Source organism: Photinus pyralis, unplaced genomic scaffold (assembly GCF_008802855.1).
Source record: "Photinus pyralis isolate 1611_PpyrPB1 unplaced genomic scaffold, Ppyr1.3 Ppyr1.4_LG5, whole genome shotgun sequence".
Classification (NCBI taxonomy): domain Eukaryota; kingdom Metazoa; phylum Arthropoda; class Insecta; order Coleoptera; family Lampyridae; genus Photinus; species Photinus pyralis.
In genome coordinates, this window is record NW_022170596.1 from 1765624 (window position 1) to 1783796 (window position 18173).

At 37.7% G+C, this 18173-nt stretch overlaps 3 protein-coding genes across 8 annotated transcripts; 1 reads left to right on the forward strand and 2 right to left on the reverse strand.

Moving 5' to 3' along the window:
* The first annotated feature begins 1275 nt into the window (after positions 1-1275).
* LOC116172023 (inter-alpha-trypsin inhibitor heavy chain H4-like) lies at positions 1276-4331 on the forward strand. 2 transcript variants are annotated; one of them, XM_031489109.1, is made up of 8 exons: positions 1276-1434; positions 1489-1634; positions 1685-1939; positions 1991-2773; positions 2822-3776; positions 3826-3966; positions 4012-4180; positions 4234-4331. In XM_031489109.1, exons 2-8 carry the CDS (start codon positions 1494-1496, stop codon positions 4259-4261), a joined length of 2472 nt encoding a protein of 823 aa, XP_031344969.1. In that variant the 5' UTR covers positions 1276-1434; positions 1489-1493; the 3' UTR covers positions 4262-4331. The 2 variants fall into 2 exon arrangements, with proteins under 2 accessions (XP_031344969.1, XP_031344970.1); XM_031489110.1 differs by having other exon boundaries at positions 3835-3966.
* Positions 4332-9418: 5087 nt separating this feature from the next.
* On the reverse strand, positions 9419-12684 carry LOC116172025 (inter-alpha-trypsin inhibitor heavy chain H4-like). 3 transcript variants are annotated; one of them, XM_031489114.1, is made up of 9 exons: positions 12573-12684; positions 12288-12387; positions 11983-12237; positions 11180-11935; positions 10885-11130; positions 10245-10836; positions 10044-10196; positions 9833-9995; positions 9419-9789 (listed from the first exon to the last, which is right to left on the reverse strand). In XM_031489114.1, the coding sequence occupies exons 2-9, from the start codon at positions 12384-12386 to the stop codon at positions 9756-9758; spliced, it is 2298 nt and encodes a 765-aa protein (XP_031344974.1). In that variant the 5' UTR covers position 12387; positions 12573-12684; the 3' UTR covers positions 9419-9755. The 3 variants fall into 3 exon arrangements, with proteins under 3 accessions (XP_031344974.1, XP_031344975.1, XP_031344976.1); XM_031489115.1 differs by having other exon boundaries at positions 12288-12448; XM_031489116.1 differs by having other exon boundaries at positions 9631-9783.
* A 2272-nt stretch (positions 12685-14956) lies between these two features.
* LOC116172021 (inter-alpha-trypsin inhibitor heavy chain H4-like) lies at positions 14957-18106 on the reverse strand. 3 transcript variants are annotated; one of them, XM_031489108.1, is made up of 11 exons: positions 17974-18106; positions 17669-17920; positions 16847-17617; positions 16551-16796; positions 15892-16498; positions 15767-15841; positions 15676-15711; positions 15501-15611; positions 15329-15448; positions 15116-15278; positions 14957-15058 (listed from the first exon to the last, which is right to left on the reverse strand). In XM_031489108.1, the coding sequence occupies exons 1-11, from the start codon at positions 18067-18069 to the stop codon at positions 15031-15033; spliced, it is 2505 nt and encodes an 834-aa protein (XP_031344968.1). In that variant the 5' UTR covers positions 18070-18106; the 3' UTR covers positions 14957-15030. The 3 variants fall into 3 exon arrangements, with proteins under 3 accessions (XP_031344968.1, XP_031344966.1, XP_031344967.1); XM_031489106.1 differs by having other exon boundaries at positions 15501-15626; XM_031489107.1 differs by having other exon boundaries at positions 15501-15617; positions 15673-15711.
* Between the last annotated feature and the right edge of the window lie 67 nt (positions 18107-18173).

Below are 18173 nucleotides of genomic sequence, written 5' to 3' on the forward strand. Positions count from 1 at the left end.
TTCCCGTTAAGTAAGGAATTATGGTGATGGAATCAAGCGAAAAAGTACAATTTTTCAATATTTCTATATTTAAATTATTATTATTTAGTAAGTACATCAACAAAGCTGTTCATATTACGATTTAGTAGGTAGGTACTACCTTCCACATATGAAGCAACAGATAGTTTGTCATTGAAGATATATTCTTGAGTTTATTTATGCGTTTTTATTGATTAAATTTGTTTCAACCTACTTTAAATTTCCTCTTACATTCAGACGCCAAGTAACTTAAATCATCCCCAAAGGAGACTCTAAAAGTCTTGTTCCTGAATCCATACGATATCTGTGGTTCAATAAAAACGAAGCATACGAGCTCTTTATAGAAGAGACTAGGCTAGATTGATTGATAGATAAACCTAAACTTTCTATAAGGTTCAAGTAGATACGGGTGGTACGTTATAATATTGTAGCTTGTTGGGTTAAATGTCTAATTGGATGGTTTGCTCATTTAACAACTTTTGTGGTAGGCCAAGATTTTCTTAACTTTTAGAATCAAGATAGTGAATTAATTAAACTCTTCCGCAATTTGTTTCCTGCTCCGAAGATCAAAATTGTAAATTTTATTATTAACTTTCGCAAAAGAAAATTTCACCGAATATGCCGTCAATAAAACTTCTACTTGCTAACAATGCGACATCGCCAGTTCTTAATTTTAGTTTTCCTGTAGGTATTTACTTACTCTCAAATATTGAGAGAAATTTTCCGAGTAATTTACGTAACTCTAATGTTTATTACTTTACTATCGGGTTCTACGCAAATGAATATGTAGATTGGTGATAAATATGACTTGGAGAATATTTATACATCTAACTGAAATGTCCATGAAACTAATATTAAACAAAACAGGCAGGTGATTATTATATCATCAGGAGCCTTGCATATTCAATGACTAACAATTACAATGGTTTGTTTAGGTAACTTTTTACCAGTTGTTTATGTACTCCATCGCATGGAAAACGGATGTAACGTAAATAAAAAATCCCATCAGCTATTAAATAATTACGGGATAGAAGGTAATAAAGGCGAAAACGGACACCATGACCTAAAATGCGACAACTCGTCCTTCCATGATTATAGTTGTACGTGTGATTTTTGATTATGAGGTCAACGATATCATTTATATTTTTGTCGAAAGAAACGGAATTATTCCTGAGAGACGAATGGCCTTCGTTTTTGTGTAAATAGAAGACCAGTTTTGTATTTTAAAGCTTTCTTGGAGTTTACCGGTTTCTGAGATAATCATCGCATCAGTGACGCTCGTTTAGCAGAAGAGGTGAAAGAGAGGGAATCCCCCCTTAACGACAAATGTTTAAATAATACAAATGTCGAACGTATTATTTTGTTAGTGTTGGTGATGAGAGCGTGTAGATAACTTCTAATCATTTCATTAATTTCGTAAGTCTCTAATCAATCTTGTAACACTCGTGTTATGCGTGGCTTTCGTTATAGACAAGATGGCTTTTGAACTTCCCAAAATGCTCTTAATTTTTGGGATAGCTTTAATTATACCTGTCCTGACGGCCCCGGCAGATGGCGAGCAATCTATGGTTGTTAGCAGCACGGCTCCAACTACGCCAAAAGAGTCCGAAAAGGAGGTACTTAGTTTTTTGTACTTATTTTTTGAAATTCTGAATTGTGTTTTTAGGGAAAACCCGTTGAAAATGCACCAAGTGTTCCACAAATTTATCAAATGCACGTTAAATCGATTATCAACAACCGTTTTGCACATACAACTGTGACAAGTCGTGTGAGAAACTTTGGAGATAAAGCACAAGAGGCGGTATTTTCCATTGTGTTACCAGAATCTGGTTTCATATCTGGATTTATAATGGAAATAAATGGTAAAAACTACACCGCTTATGTTAAAGAAAAGGAAGAAGCCAAACGTGATTACGACAAGGTATTAGGTATATCAAAAACGCCTCTGCATGGTTTCATAAAAAAATTGTAGGCTGTTGCCAGTGGATTGGGAGCAGCTCACGTTGCAGTAAGCGCTCGGGACTCGAGCCGTTTTACTGTCTCTGTCAATATCGAACCAGAAGCAAAAGCCGCGTTTTATTTGACATACGAACAACTTCTCAAGCGGCAAGATAGCCATTATGAGCAAGTCATTAATATTCATCCGGGCCAACCTGTGAAAGACCTGAACGTGGAGGTCTTGATTTCGGAAAGCAGGAAAATTGTGGACTTGAAGGCCCCACCTCTACGTTCTGGGAACGAAATCGGCACGGACAAGCCTGAATTGGACCCTCGAGCGGATATTACCATCCACAATGATACGGCCGCGATGGTCACGTTTAGTCCAAATTTGGAGAGGCAAAAGGAATTGGCTCACGTATTGGGTACCAAAGAGGAGCAAGGTCTTTCTGGACAGTTTGTGGTGCAGTACGATGTTGAGAGGGATCCAAGTGGAGGCGAGGTCTTGGTCCAAGACGGTTACTTTGTACACTTCTTTGCGCCCACAGACCTGAAACCATTGCCTAAGCAAGTCGTATTTGTACTAGATACTAGTGGCAGCATGTGGGGGCAAAAGATAGAACAACTCAAACAAGCCATGTTAAACATTTTGGACCAGTTAAACGAACATGACACATTAAACTTGGTGGAATTTAACAGTAATACAAAAGTGTGGAACATACACGACCAAGAACAGAGCGTCTGGTACCCACATAAAAACACTTTCTACTATTACAATCAAGGTTCCGACAACCAGCAGCCTGTGGTAACCTTAGAAGTAGGTATAGGCTTTATATTAAGCACATTTTTATTTCGCCTGTTTCAGAACGCCACATTTCCACGCGCCTACCCCGCAAATGCAGACAACATCAAAAAGGCCAAAGACGCAATTGCAGCTCTCAAATCTGATGGCTCGACTGCGATGTTTGGTGCGTTACAGGTAGCTTTACGCCTGGTGGAACTGGAGCGTACTCAACCGTCCGAAAGTGACTCAATCAAACGCCAACCCATAGTCATATTTCTAACGGACGGTCAACCTACAGACTTATCAACCGATGAAATTATTACGCAAATTACGGAATTCAATTCTGAGGCGAAGAAATCGGCCATTTTCGCTTTAGCATTCGGAGATGGTGCCGATAAAGACTTCTTACAAAAGTTGGCTCTTCGAAATTCGGGATTTTCTAGGGTCATTTATGAGGGAGGCGACGCTTCACTGCAACTTCAAGGTTTCTACCGGCAAATTTCATCGCCATTGCTCTCCGACGTCACTTTCAAATACGAGCCTACAACGACCAGCCTTACCAAGACCAACTTCCCCATTCACTTCGGCGGTTCCGAAATTGTGGTAGCTGGTTTCTGCGGCACCAGATTCCCTACTCCCATTATTGACGGAATCGGGATCGGTGGACCGATTTCGCTAAAACCTGTCGTCACTAACACGGTTTCTAACATGGAACGATTGTGGGCGTACATGTCGATTAACCAACTGCTGGAAAAGAAGGAGGCTTCCGACGCCGATAAAGAAAAATTGAAGAAACAAGCGTTAGAGCTCGCACTGAAGTATAACTTTGTCACGCCAGTGAGTTCATTAGTCGTCGTAAAACCCAACGACACAAGCGCCGTGGATACAGAAGAAGCGAAGCAAGGTGTAGGGGGACTGCCAGGCCTGCCTTTGGCAGGAGGTGCAGGTGCTCCTTATGGCGCATTTGCGTCATTTGCAGGCCCTCCAGCAGCATTTGCACCTGCTTCTGCTATTTTACATGCACGTCCTAGTTTAGGTGAGATAACACAAACCTTAAGAACACAGAATTAAAGTTCTAACCGCAGATTTTGCAGGAGCAACCTATCGACCAATATTAACCACTTATATGACAACCGCCAAACCAAAGTCACCACTCGAAATGCTCATGGACGCGTTGCCATGGTTAAACGCAATTTTAGACAATGGTTTCATCAAGGCTCCACAAGGTTTGTAAACTATTGAAAGAGGTTGACCTAAATCTGCTGCTTTAGGTTCTTACAAATTAGGTTTAAACGAGACAATATCAGAGAAAGTTACCTGTCCGAAAACGCCTTTCGATCAAGAGGGGCATTGCGCACTTCTACACGAATGCCCACAAGTCCATTCTAAGTTACAAACGTCAACAAACTTTTTCGATCATTTCTGCATTTTAAAGGATGAGTAAGAACAAGACTTGCGTTGTGTAACAAAGCGTTAATTTAACTTGTTTTCAGGTTTGCCGGTATTTGCTGTCCTAATTAGTTTATAATTTTTTAATGTGTGACTTTTTGTATTTTTCCAAAATAATAAATGACTGTACAGTCTAATTTTCCTCTTAGCACTATGGCTGATGGGTGATCCGCTCATGTTTTCTTGTAGTCCGTCCACGTTTCTCAATGCATAAAATTGACGTTGCCCTTGTGCTGACCCCTGGTATTGGGTAAGTCAATAAGGAATCAAGATTTATTGGTTAGAGCTGGTTAAAAGTGGACGTAAGCAAAGACATTGTCCACACATTTGTGATCTGGCAATTAGTGTGTGCACACTAATTTTAAAAATGACTAAGGTATAGTATTCAACCAATTAATAAATTATTTCAGGACACGGTATTCGAACCCATTAAGTAATGTCATTGAATAATTAATTATTCAACGGTAATGTCGTTGAGTGAAAATAGGTACTATTTTTCATTCAGCGGGTAGGGATTCCTGATTATTTTTTGTAAGAATGCTCAATGCGTTAGCAAATCAAGAACTCAAGTAACCCTCAATCTCAAATTTTCTATTTGTTAAGACATTTAAATGACATTTCATAAGTATGCACCTCGATTAAAAGTAAAACTGATGCCGAATCCAAAATTTATTTTGCGCATACGCAATCTTAAATTTTTCATTTGTTGAGATATTTAAAATGAAATTTTGTATGCGGGCACCTCGAGTAAAAGTAATGCCGATTCAAAAAATTTGTTTTACAAGCTATGCTGATCTGGTGGGACAGAATGAACCCCTTAAGGTGTATTGTAAAAATGATGTATGTGTGAAGATCTCGAGGATCGTTCGGTATTCAGTTGTATCGGATGTTTTGCATTAGGTTCCTATCTAATATTGCATGAATCACAATCTCGCAATCCTCCATGAAAAATCATTGCTCCAAACTTCTAGGGTATTAGCATGGTGGGTTTATAGAATCATTATAATTACCTACTATCACTATCATTAAGAAATAGCTAATAGAAAGAAAGGAATGGTTACGTTCGATAGCGATACGTACAATAAACCTTTGTTTCAATTGGCTATTTCTTAATGATCTATTGATGGTGAAGTAATGATAATTATTGTATAAACCCCTTTCCTCCAAAACTTGTTCTGAAGGCATTCAAGAAAATAAAAATTGATTAGTAAAAAGATTTAATTAGTTTGGGCATTTTCAAGTTAAGAAGCTTCCAGATAAGTGTAATTTTAGTAAGGTTTAAGGGGTTTTGTACCAGAAAGGTAACATTTTGTCATCGGTGGGGTCAGAATGGAGAATTATTCGAATATTTGCCTACTAGCATAGTGTAAATCTATTATTTACACTATGCTACTATAGTCATTGTTTGTTTATTTTGTTGTTACTATTATTGTGAATGTTTCTAATAACTTCTCCATTGTACAAATGTTATTTGACACACGGTATAGGTATTCTCAAATTATTAACACTACTGTTAAATAGAAAAGTAATGATCGTATGAAATGGTTACTATACAGAATAAATTGCTTTATGATTTCCCTTTTTTTGTAGTGTGACGTTCGGTTTACGTTACGATACATTACAAAAATGAATTTAAAGTGATGAAAGAATACTGCTGTGATAATTTCGATTTATGTTCAGTTTAATATGCGATTTTGTATGAGTCGGGTGGGTTGTGTACATGAGATCCAATACCGCGTGGTGAGTTTAACTGTTTTGTATGTTTTCTGTCCACCTGCTTATGGTCAACTTGATTACAAATTACCTATTTCATTTGTACGTAGGCACATTTTCGATATTAAATGTATTTTAAGGAGCAAAAATACATGCCCTAGCCTGTCGGTCTGAGGACTACGACTACCAGATCAGGCATCAGTCATATACTAGTATCCAACCAAAACTTATAATGAAAGGAAGGTTGTCTGAAGTTTACAATGTATTTCTTATGGCAATAATTCCATGGCCGATTGTATTTAAAACCAGATTCATTCGTTTATTAATTCGCATAGTAACAATCAACCCCGTCAGGGAATAGTAGTCATAAGAAATACATTGCAAACTTCAAGGTATACATTGCTATACATGGTTCCCAAATAAGTGTGTACTATCAGTGGTTTTGTAATTTTTTTAATATCGAATGACAATACAAATCCAATAGGGTGTCTATAAGAAATAAGAAAGTGATTTATTCGCAACCCACAAGTCATAAAAATTTGATCTCTTTGAAAACGCCAGAGCGCGTGCTCGAAAATTACATTTTTCGTTTTTTTGGCCATAACTTCCCTATTTGTATGGCTACAAAAGGGGCACCATCAGCATACAATTTTGCATAATTTGCATATTTAGACGGTTTACGAGATCCCCATAGTGAAAATGCAAAAAGACTGATCCTGTATATATATCAACTAAGCATTTTTCTCAACTAAATTATAATAATATAAAAATCATATCACATCTACCTGAAATTGAAACTTCATTTAAGCAGCCTTACAACAAGCATACAGTCTGTTTCAAATTAAGTCGGCACTATTGCTAACTTTCTTAGTTGTAGAGTTAGAAAGACGGTTAAATTACCAAAATTTTGTATTTTTTCAACTGAATCCAAATATACAATTAAAACAACAGATCAACTTTCAGGTAACAAAAATGTCACCTGTATATTATTACATCATATGGCGCAGATTATAAAATTTTAATATTTTCATTACGATCGAGTTATAAAATGACGTTTTTCGTTAATATTAGTTCATTGTTCCCAAATTTATCCTCAAGTATTGATATTTGCGTCCTTTAAATTTGAATACAAAACTATAAAGGATCTGAATAACAAACTCGAATAGGGGGTAGGTACATGATCCATTTGGGGAAAGAGAAAATAAGAATTTCATTCAGCTTGCCCTGGAAATAACCACCTTTTTGCAGCTGAATAGGTGCCATAATAGGTAAAATGTTACAGTTCTGCAGAAATTAATCATCTTTTGTTTTTGTTACCTATGTGATTTACTTTTATACATTGAAAACCATATTTCAAGTAATAAATTTATTTATTTAATTTATGCCCCTTTGCTTATGGTTTGAATTTACTTATCTAAAAGTGCGCTTTTAAATAAAATTTGTCCGCCTGTCTGTCTTACAACTGCTACATGTATAAATCATACACGTATCAAGCCAAAACTTATAATGTTAGGGGGTGATCTTCTGCAATTGCTCAGTTGATGCAGAAAGGGGTAAAGTTGGAAATTCAACTACTCCTCGACTATGAGAAGCCATCGTAACATTGAAACTAGAAAATATCTAAAGAATTTCTAAATTATGTAAAAATAACCCAAAAGTATCAAAATCGTTATACCGGGTGAACAAGGGGTGAAAACAAGCATTTTTTCCAAATAAACCGAAGATCCACGTGTTCCGTTTGGAATCCACCCTCAAAAAAGTTGTGAAATTTGCACTTTCTTAAGGGTGGTAGAGTTTTTTTGTTCATCACGTGTATGTACTTTGATAAAAAGGTGTTAAAATTAGCTATTACGGAATACGGACTAATCTCGGCGAGCAAATTCATGCATGAACTCGATCCTAAGGGCTAAATTTGATGTATTATTTTCACGTGCAACCGTATCAATATGCACAATTTTAGAAAAAAATATCTTATACGGATTGAAAACTGTCGCTATAAATACAGGGTGGCCAAGTGAAAATGACCACATTTGAAATGATTGCCATGCGCTTAATATTAAAGTCGAAAAATTAAAATAAAAAGCATTTCGTTTATTTTCCATAAATAAGGTTTTCAAGTATGGAAGATGATATCCGACATTGAGGTCCTTGTAAGCAACCCACCCTTCGAGACGCTCGGAAAAGTTGCCTTCTGTGCAACTGTGGTGGAGAGGTGATCGAACAGTGGGGAACGCTCAAGTTCTCTTCTCCTTTCATCTTGTTCTCTGGTATGGGAAGTTTAGTTTCCGTGATGGTTTGCTCGATCCGGTCCCCTCCAAAATTGCACAGAACGCAACTTTGTCGAGCGTTTCAAAGAATGTGTTGCTAATCAAGGACGTCATTTGGCAGATATCATCTTCTATACTAGAAAACCTTATTTATGGAAAATAAACTTCCACATTTTTTCTACGAAATGCATTTTATTTTAATTACTTGGCGCATGGCAACCATTTCAAAAGTGGTCATTTGCCATCCTGTATCGCTAGGTCCAAAGCTTTTTCAACAGAGAACAAACTGAGTAGCCTTCCCCTCAATTCCTGTATTTTTGAAATCCTGGTTGCCTTGGAGATTTCAGAGACCTCTGAAGCTATCGACGCTCTGGTAGCGCTATACTATAAATGTTTAGGAGTTATATAGAAACATCAACCTCAGAAACTTAGGAACTTAGGTTTATTATATTTTATTGTGTCATTGGAAAATGAAATGGCTCATTATGAAAATTAGTTGGGCAATAGGTAAAGCTTTTATTTTGTGCAGTGATAAAATCAACTGAAAAATAATAATGTGATTTGGCGTGCGTGCTACTTCATGACAATGCAGCACATTTCCTGCGATTTTACGATTTTAATACCCTTGAATACCAAATTTTGCCGGCATACATTTTCACTCACTTTATCAAATTGTAGAAAATTGAAAAGGGGATGCAGAAAAATGACCCCTTTAAGTCTTTTTGTGTAATGAAAAAAATAAACAAGCTCGTTTACAAACGACTTACAAAAAGCGCCTTTATAAGAACGTTGCCTTTGTCCAACGGAATCGGGAGTAGTAGTACTGTTTTGGTAAAAAAATCAGTAAATAGGTTAACTTGGATCATATTCTCATTCAAGACATAATTTTAAATAGTTGTTGACCATTTTTCAACCATTAAATTTTTTTGAAAACGCACAGGGTGTTCCTAAATATGATCTAAATACGGCAGGGGCTAATTATTTGGCTTATTTTATTACCCAAATTTCATATAAACATAGGTCCACAAACGCTTTTTTACTGATCTACATGCTTAAAGTTTTTAGCGCATTTTCGAAAAAATATTTCGACTGGCTGTTCGGCTGAGATCTCAGCAATTACAATAGCTAGAGACTTCAAATTTTCACTAAATGCTTTCTCCTATACTGTAGATGTGCAGGCTCTAGTCTATTTTGAGTTAGATTACTCGTGAGATTGATAATTTTAAACTTCGCTAATAAAATACTGATCTGTATTACCAAAAATGTGCTTTAATCATGAATATGCTTATAAATTAAAAAGTGTACCGGTAGAACTTTAACACTCTGTAGACCAATAACAAAGTGTGAACATGTGAACGTGTGAACATCCTGTATAATCAAAAGGTAGGGATCTAACGGTCGATACAGGCAATGGAATTTTCTTCATGTAACTCTTTAGGAAATGCCCTACAAATTCCATGATTCGTGATCAATGTATTTATTTGGGATTAAATTGGGGGACCTTTTCATAGTCGATATGTACATAAAATACTAGGGATAATCACACGAATGTAATTCGCCTAACTTTGTGGTGGATAAAAAAGGAATTAGATTGGACAACAAACACCTGCAAATCTAGAACGATAAGAATTAATATTTTGACTGGTAAATTAAATATCCGTACTCATTCCTCAAGACGCAGAAGTGATCGTAGTACTCAGTTTCGGTTCGCAGCACGGCTTGGAGGCACTCATGAAGTAACGTGCATCGCCCCGCTTGAGTGTTGGGTGCTTTTGGACATGGAACGTCTTCGGTCACGGTTTCGTTGAGACCTAACTTGTAGGAACCTACAGGAGAAAATCATAGCTGCGGTTTATGAGAGATTGATGAATAACCTGCAGGCACATTGACCAGTCCATCCCGAAGTATGTTTCTAAGCCAGTTAAAGCTTCGTAATAGCTGACTTATAGTAGCTCTTTTAGGTTGGGAACTAACCGAATGCCCCGATACTCTTGATACTGTCTGACCAAAGTTTGAAGATCTTGGACCTGTACTTTTAGTTGTAGAGGAATGCAACAGAAAAATAACTTGCTTACCCACTGTTGGCACATGCGGACCTTTGGCCTCCACAATGTCTATTTCCTTGGCATCATTCGGTTTGACTACTACCAATGAGCTAACTGGTGTAACAAAACTGTACTTAAGAGCAATGTCTAATGCGTTCTTCTTCAATTGAGCTTTATCGCCATACGAAATATCCGCCTTTTGAAGTAACTGTTTGATGGTTAAATAAGCCCAAATTCTTTCCATGTTGGATGAGGTCGTTGTAGTTACATCTGGTTTAAGCGAAATTAGCCCGTTTGCCCCAGTACCTTCAATTGTTGGAGGATGAAAATTTGTCCCGTAATAACCGGCTACTACAATTTCGGAGCCCCCAAAGTGTATAGGAAATTGACTTTTGGTAACATGAGTCGACTCATATTTAAAATTAACGTTTACTAGTAATGGAGAAGAAACCAATCGGTAGAAGCCTTCAAGCTGTAGTGCTGCGTCGCCGGCGTCGTAAATGTGTTTGGCAAATCCCGAGTTGCGTGAAGCAAATCGTTGCAAAAAGCCTTTATCGGCGCCATCGCCGAAAGATAAAGCGAAAATTGACGTCCTTCTTGTTCCCACGTTAAATTCACTTATCTACAGAGATCAGTTAGTGATTCTAGTTTAAAGGGTAGGTAATAATACCTTGGAAGTTATTTGTTCAGTGCTTGCGTCTGTGGGTTGCCCATCTGTCAAAAATATAACTATTGGTTGACGCTGAATGTCATTAGCATTACGTTGCCTGTTTCTTTCCAACTCGACTAGTCGCAAAGCAACTTGTAAACTTCCATACATGCTCGTTGAACCGTGGGCAGTTAGCTGAGAAATTGCCCCCTTTGCTTTTCTAATGAAATTCGCATTAGCTGGAAAAGCATTCGGAAATACATCATTCTAAAAGTGATTCGATAAAAAGCCGCGCATGGATAATGGCCTATCGTACCGATGTAAAGATGTCTTGGTACTGTCGGAAATTCGAACGTGGATACCACCTGCTACTTTGCGGACGGTTCAAATCCCACACCTTAGTCTTGGTATTAAATTCCACCAAACTGAACGTGTCGCTGTGGTGCAATTGGTCGACAATGTTGTTCATCGCTTGAATGAGCTGTTGTATCTTTTGCCCCCACATGCTGCCACTTGTGTCTAACACGAAAACTACGTGCTTCGGTAGTGGTTCCAAATTTGTCGGTGCAAAGAAGTGGACAAAGTACCCATCTTGAATCAGTACCTCTCCACCACTTGGGTCCCTCTCAACGTCATACTGTACTATGAATTGTCCGGACATTCCGTCCGAATTTCTCGCCTTAAATGCAATAGCGAACTCCTTCTGTCGTTCAATAACTGGTGTAAACGTCACCACAGCTGTGGTATCATTGATTATCTTTATATCGGCGCGTGGGTCCAGTTCCGGTCTGTACATGCCGATTTCATTTCCGGAACGTAGGGGCGGAGTCTTTACTGCCGTAATTTTTCTGCTTTCGGCAATTGTAACTTTGACGCTAAGATCATTAACGAGTTGGCCTGGATGGATGTTGATAATCTGCTCGTAATAACCATCTTTGCGGTCTAAAAGTTCTTCGTATGTCAAATAAAAAGCAGCTTTTGATCTTGGTTGAATATTTACGGAGATCACGAACCGGGTAGAGTCACGCGCACTGACTTCCACGTGAGCTGCACCAAGACCTCTGGCCAATGCCTAGATTATAACAGACACTAAAATCTTCTGAGTTTCTCATGCTTTACCTGTTCGTAGGCTAGCTTAGCCTCCTCCTTCTCCTTGACATAGGCTGTGTAATTTTTGCCTTCGACTTCCATAATAAAACCGGACACGTAGGCGGCTTCTGGTAGTACTACAAGAAACGCGGCTTCCTGGGCTCGGTTTAGGGAATTTTTAACTCTGCTTGTTACGGTTGTATGTGCGAAGCGGTTACGGATATCGGACGTTATAATCATTTGGTATATCTCTGGAACGGTTGATGTAGTTGAAGCGCTATTGCCCTACAGTTTAAATACATATATTTATCCGGCGTTTAGGTGAGGACATTTACCCAACCCCGCTCCTCAAATGGACTCACAACTAGAGCGCCATGTATGTTTGAAACCATGGCACTGATACATGTAATTGTAACGAGCAGTACTCGGTCCATCCTGTGAGAAATAGAAATTTCTTGATATTACCAAAGAGTATACGTATACTCTTTGATATTAACTAAAACCATATATGGCACACTTGATAAATGAATAAGTAGCTATATTTTCAATAAGGTTATAGATAATTTGTGTAACAAAGAATTGTTGCTACTTAGAACTTAGTGAAAAGTAAGGGAGCTTACCTTTAATTTTCTATCCAATGCCTTTACCGATTCGTGCTTGTCAGTGCGGGATAATTAACTAAGTAGACAATTAATTAATGAAACTACGAGTTTTACTGTGACTTTCCCACTCAAATTTAAATTGCGCATCGTTATCAGTTAACTTTATATCATTACCATAGGCGCATCAGTTGAACTTTTAGAAATGGCGTGAATGATTTACACACAGCAGGCAGGTTTTCTCAATTGACTTACATTTTTATCAAAGGGAGTACCTACGGAATTTTGGAAATAGTTAAGTAACCTGATCACATGACTCTTTTTGAGAAAGAAAAAGAAAAAAGACAAGAACCATTTTTCTTATTGTTGGTTCTACTTTTATTTATCAAAATTAAATGTGTGTGTTTACTCTAAACTCTATACCTACACCAACGGCGCCTATGAATATATGTATTGCAAAAAATATTAAAATACATTAATGTAATAATCAAGAACGAGTTGTTATTACAAGTGGTTATCGAAAGTTGTAATCGCATCACACAGTTATTTATAAAATGTTGACAGTTTGGGAATTTTAAACCTTTGCTTTGCGGAGGGTCAATTATTACAAAAGAAATTTGAGCTTTGTTGATTAATTGTGGACAGAAATACAAAATTAGGGCGAAAGATTGAATATATTGACGGAATAAAATAGATCCAAATTTTGAACTCTTACATTCTTTACTTATTTATATATGTATTTGTTATGTTTACATTTGAAATCAACCCCTAATATTGTAGCCACATTCTTTTCTAAATACTCCTATTTAAATATCAATGAACAATGACATATGGTATTTTTTTCAAAAAGAATACACACGTTATGGCTAACAAAGTTGAACATTCTCATTGCAACTCTCCTTAATTTCACAGTTTCACAGTTTTTAGTGAATACTCTCAATAATTGTTTACGCTATTTTCTTAAAGAGAGCAAATAATTACTTTTATACAAATCAAGAAAACATTACAGTACTAATATACATATAGTGTGATTTTGAAACGATGGTTTCACAAACTTCAAAATTCACCAATGAATCATTGATAATGAAACTTGGAAGACATTGCCATTGGTCATCGGTCTGTACTCGGGTCTGTGTTTACTGTCTCCTGTCAAGTAACTTTCGTTGTCACAATACAAACTTCCAAAAAAAACAGCAACTGGATTAAATTGTTCCGGGCTACTTTAGCTTTCGAATGGGAAAAATTTTACAGACTGAAAAGTATCACTCTAGCTTTGCACGGGAGCGATTAAAGACGATTTTCCCCTAACTTTCATAATAATCGGTTCAAACGAAACGTACGATGAATTTATTCTTTGAATGATACTAAATCATCAAATTGTATTAAGTCTGGTGGAATGTTAAGAACGAGGTTAAGAAAAAGTTTGTAAGCAGGTTGATGGAATTGCCTTTCCTATGTATTTTAACAGTAAAGCTAAGAGTAAAATAAAGACTCGCGTTTTGAATCACGCTAGAATGCCATATAAATGTATATGGACGAAAATCAGAAGATGTTAAGTGCTGTTTAAGAATGCAACTTAATATTTAGAACTTTAATTGCGGCTAACTTGAATGAGTACGTTCACACTTTAACCATTTCTCAATTTGTGGTTACTATGACAAATTATATAATAAACAACCCTTTACTTGGTTTTATTCACATATATTAATATATAATTGAAAATCTATGGAACATCTTTGATTCAGGAGGTCCACAATTTAAAAATACAAAATTTTACACTTTTTCCGACTCCTTTAAGATCTCTCGTCTAAAATGTTATTAGTAAGCTTGCAACAGATCAATATTTACCTTTGACGATGGATTTTAAAGTTATCGAGTAAATTTGACGAAATACATAAATACAACTAACATTTTTATTTACAATTTTCCTTCGACGTGGGTGATCTGGAATTTTTACTTGTAACCTTTTTACTAGTCAATCTGTGGTAGATATCAGATGATTTCTAAAGGGCTGCATACTTAAACGCCACGGACTTATTGCTAGAATATTTATTGCTAACGATGTACTTTAGCTGTTGTTTTGCGGCGTAGCACCTTTCAGCATCTGGTGGATTTTATAGAAAAACTTTAAATACATATCGCAAACCAAGAGCCAAGAGTCTAACCCAATTGCAGTGGACAACGCTTTTCTAAGTGTATGCATCGATATAGTTTTTGCCCGCCCATTGGAATCAGGTTTTTGCTATATGGTATGGTGCTTCTGTCTTTCAGTTATGCAATTTCTTCACAGATCAAAAGCAAAGATGAGGAGGAGGTTTTCTATCTACACCCTAGTAATTACAACATTTATGACCGTCGTACAGTTCAATTTTTTGTAAATATCATTTCCAATTATACAGAAGGAGTAGTTTAAAACTTTTTGTGATTTTATTAAAAAATAGATACTTATTTTATGTATTACACTTCATTGGTATATAAATTACGTTGGACAGCAGACTCCGGCAAACCTAGAACAATGAGCAATTATTTATCTTGATAGATTAATAAATTAACAAAGTACTTACTCATTTCGCAAGACGCAGAAATGGTCATAATACTCAGTTACTGATGGTAAGACAGCTTGGTGACATTCGTGAAGTAACTTGCATCTTCCTTCTTGGTTATTAGTTGCTTTCAGGCATGGAACGTTGTCGGTGATGGTTTCGTTAACACCCAACTTGAAGAAACCTAGAGGTATATGGAAATTGTTGTTTGTTCTTGAGCATGGTTTTACTTACCTGTAGGTCCCTTCACCATACCATTCGTGAGTATGTCTCTAAGCCAAGGAAGCTTTTGTAACAATTGGTGTAGGGACGAAGTAGTAAGATGAAACGGTTCCACTCGGCCGTCAGGCGTGTCTATGTTAGTTCAGGTTAACAATTTGTCATTATGGTTAAGAGCAGTTATTACCTTTAACTTGTGGAACCCCGCCTATAATATTTATATGATGTGCACTTTGCCCACTTGGTGAAGGTCGCGGTATTCCTGGGTAGCTTGCTGGTGCAACACTCATGGGTCTTCCTGAAAGTAGTATACCTACTTTACATTAATTTAAAGCTCCTGTAAAATGAAAAATGCTCATTACCTCCAAAGAACGGTTTGCTAGCATGATAAGATGTTCCTAAAAGAAATTAAAAATGTAAAGATAACTCTAGTATTTGTGTTATAATGCATACTTTGTGCAACGTGACCCCAATGAGGTCCGGAGATTCTTGATGCCGTACTTCCAAACGTTGAAATTCCTCGTAAACCTAAGCAAATCTTACTTGAAAAGAATGTGTACAAGGAAACGTCTACGTACCTAGGCCTTGCGTTGGAACAGGTTGACGCTCGGCGTCTTCGGTATTCACTGCATTGGTTTCATTCGGTTTGACTACCACTAATGAACTGACCGGTGTAACAAAGCTGTACTTGAGAGCTAAATCTAAAGCTTTCTTTTTCCGTTGATTTTCCTCGCCTTCTGACGTCTCCTTCTTTTCGAGTAATTGTTTAATGCTCAGATATGCCCAAATTCTTTCCATATTTGAAGTTGTCGTTGTAGTTACGACAGGTTTAAGAGAAATTCGCCCTCGTCTTCCAATACCGTCAATGACTGGAGTTGGAAATCTGGCACCGCAATAACCGGCAACTACAATTTCGGACCCTTTAAAGTGTATGGGAAATTGTGTGTTGGTAATATTAGCGGCGACGGTCGATTCGTATTTGAAGGTAACGTCTGACAATAATGGGGATGAAACTAATTGGTAGAAGTCCTGAAGTTGTAGGGAGGCGTCGTCTGCTTCGTAGATGTGTTTCGAAAATCCAAAGTTCCGCGAGGCTAACTTTTGCAAGAAGTTCTTGTCAGCGCCATTACCGAAGGATAACGAGAAAATTGGCGCTCTTTTTGCTTCAGAGTTAAATTCGCTTATCTGCAACAGGGCGATTTCAGTGAACTTGCTTTGAGGGATAATCTGCATTTACCTTGGAAGTGATATCTTCGGTGGTTGCATCTGTGGGGTCTCCATCGGTTAAAAATATAACTATTGGCTGACGTCTTAAGTCGTTAGAATCGCGTTGTCTATTTCTCTCCAACTCGACCAATCGTAAGGCAACTTGCAAAGCTCCAAACATGGCCGTTGAGCCTTGAGCAACTAATTTGGAGACTGCCGCTTTAGCCTTGCGGATTACATCTGAATTTGCTGGGAAAGCACTTGGAAATGAAGCATTCTGAAAACGATTCAATATGAGTTTCTACAAAGCATAACAATTAGACTCACCTCTAACGGTACCGATGTTTGTCCAATGTGTTCATAATATCGACTGTTTGCACGTGGATACCACGTGCTTTTTTCTGGATTATCCAGGTCCCACACCTTTGTGTTGCTGTTAAATTCCACTAAACTGATCAAGTCACTTTCGTTCAGTTGATCGACAATGCTGTTCATCGCTTGAATAAGTTGCTGTATCTTTTGCCCCCACATGCTACCACTGGTGTCTAGCACAAAAACTACATGCTTCGGTAGAGGGTCTAATTCTTTCGGGGCGAAGAAATGTACAAAGTATCCATCTTCAATCAGAACCTCTCCACCACTCGGATCTCGCTCAACATCGTACTGCACTACAAATTGTCCAGAAAGACCGTTCTCTTCTTTCGTTCCGAGTACACGTGCGAACTCCTTTTGCCGTTCGACATTTGGACTAAACTTGACAACTGCCGCGGTATCATTGAATATTTCTATATCGGCTCTTGGATCGAGTTCTGGCTTGTCGGTCCCGATTTCGTTTCCTGAACGTAGAGGTGGCGCCTTTAAGTCGGTAATTTTCCTACTTTCCGCAATTACAACTTCGACACTAAGATCTTTAACGGGCTGGCCCGGATGGATATTAATAACCTGCTCGTAGTGACTGTCTTTACGATCCAAAAGCTGCTCGTATGTCAAGTAGAAGACTGCCTTTGACTCTGGTTGGATATTTACGGATACCACGAATCGATTGGAATCACGCGCGCTGACTGCCACATGGGCCGCACCCATACCACTCGCTACCGCCTAAATTGCGTTTATTTACAAAAATGTCACTGATACGAATGTTCCTCTTACCTGGTCATAAACGCGCTTAGCCTCCTCTTTCTCCTTAACGTAAGCTGTATAATTTTTTCCATCAATTTCCATAATAAAACCGGAAATGAAGGCGGTTTCTGGTAGGATTACTGAGAAGACGGCCTCCTGAGGATTGTCTGCCGAATTTCTAACTCTGCTTACGATAGTTGTATGGGCGAAGCGATTGCGGATACTAGATGTGATGCGCATTTGATAGATCTCGGGGACGGTCGTATTCGGAGTATTTTTGCCCTAGGAAAGTACCGTACAACTATGCGCCGAGCCAAAGACGAAGAAATAAATACCTCTTTATCACCACCCTCATAAGAAGAACTCACAACTAGAGCTCCATTAATGTGTGACACCATGGCACACAACCATATTGTCGCGATAAGCAGCATTCTGGCTTTTGGATGATCTTAAAAATGATTCTTAAAAAAAAGGTATATCACTTAAAGCTATACTATTTCAAACACAAGTAAACTATCCCAAGTGACGATGGTAT

Excerpts from the sequence above, each read along its gene's own strand:
- LOC116172023 (XM_031489109.1), top strand. The coding sequence starts at position 1,494 with ATGGCTTTTGAACTTCCCAAAATGCTCTTAATTTTTGGGATAGCTTTA. Across the intron at positions 3,967-4,011 it reads TTTCATCAAGGCTCCACAAG|GTTCTTACAAATTAGGTTTA; the intron begins GTTTGTAAACTA and ends CTGCTGCTTTAG. Across the intron at positions 4,181-4,233 it reads TTCTGCATTTTAAAGGATGA|GTTTGCCGGTATTTGCTGTC; the intron begins GTAAGAACAAGA and ends ACTTGTTTTCAG.
- LOC116172021 (XM_031489106.1), bottom strand. The coding sequence starts at position 18,069 with ATGCTGCTTATCGCGACAATATGGTTGTGTGCCATGGTGTCACACATT. Across the intron at positions 17,921-17,973 it reads ATGAGGGTGGTGATAAAGAG|GGCAAAAATACTCCGAATAC; the intron begins GTATTTATTTCT and ends GTACTTTCCTAG. Across the intron at positions 15,449-15,500 it reads CGGGGTTCCACAAGTTAAAG|ACACGCCTGACGGCCGAGTG; the intron begins GTAATAACTGCT and ends GAACTAACATAG.
- LOC116172025 (XM_031489114.1), bottom strand. The coding sequence starts at position 12,386 with ATGGACCGAGTACTGCTCGTTACAATTACATGTATCAGTGCCATGGTT. Across the intron at positions 12,238-12,287 it reads CATTTGAGGAGCGGGGTTGG|GGCAATAGCGCTTCAACTAC; the intron begins GTAAATGTCCTC and ends TTTAAACTGTAG. Across the intron at positions 10,197-10,244 it reads TCCGCATGTGCCAACAGTGG|GTCCAAGATCTTCAAACTTT; the intron begins GTAAGCAAGTTA and ends CTAAAAGTACAG.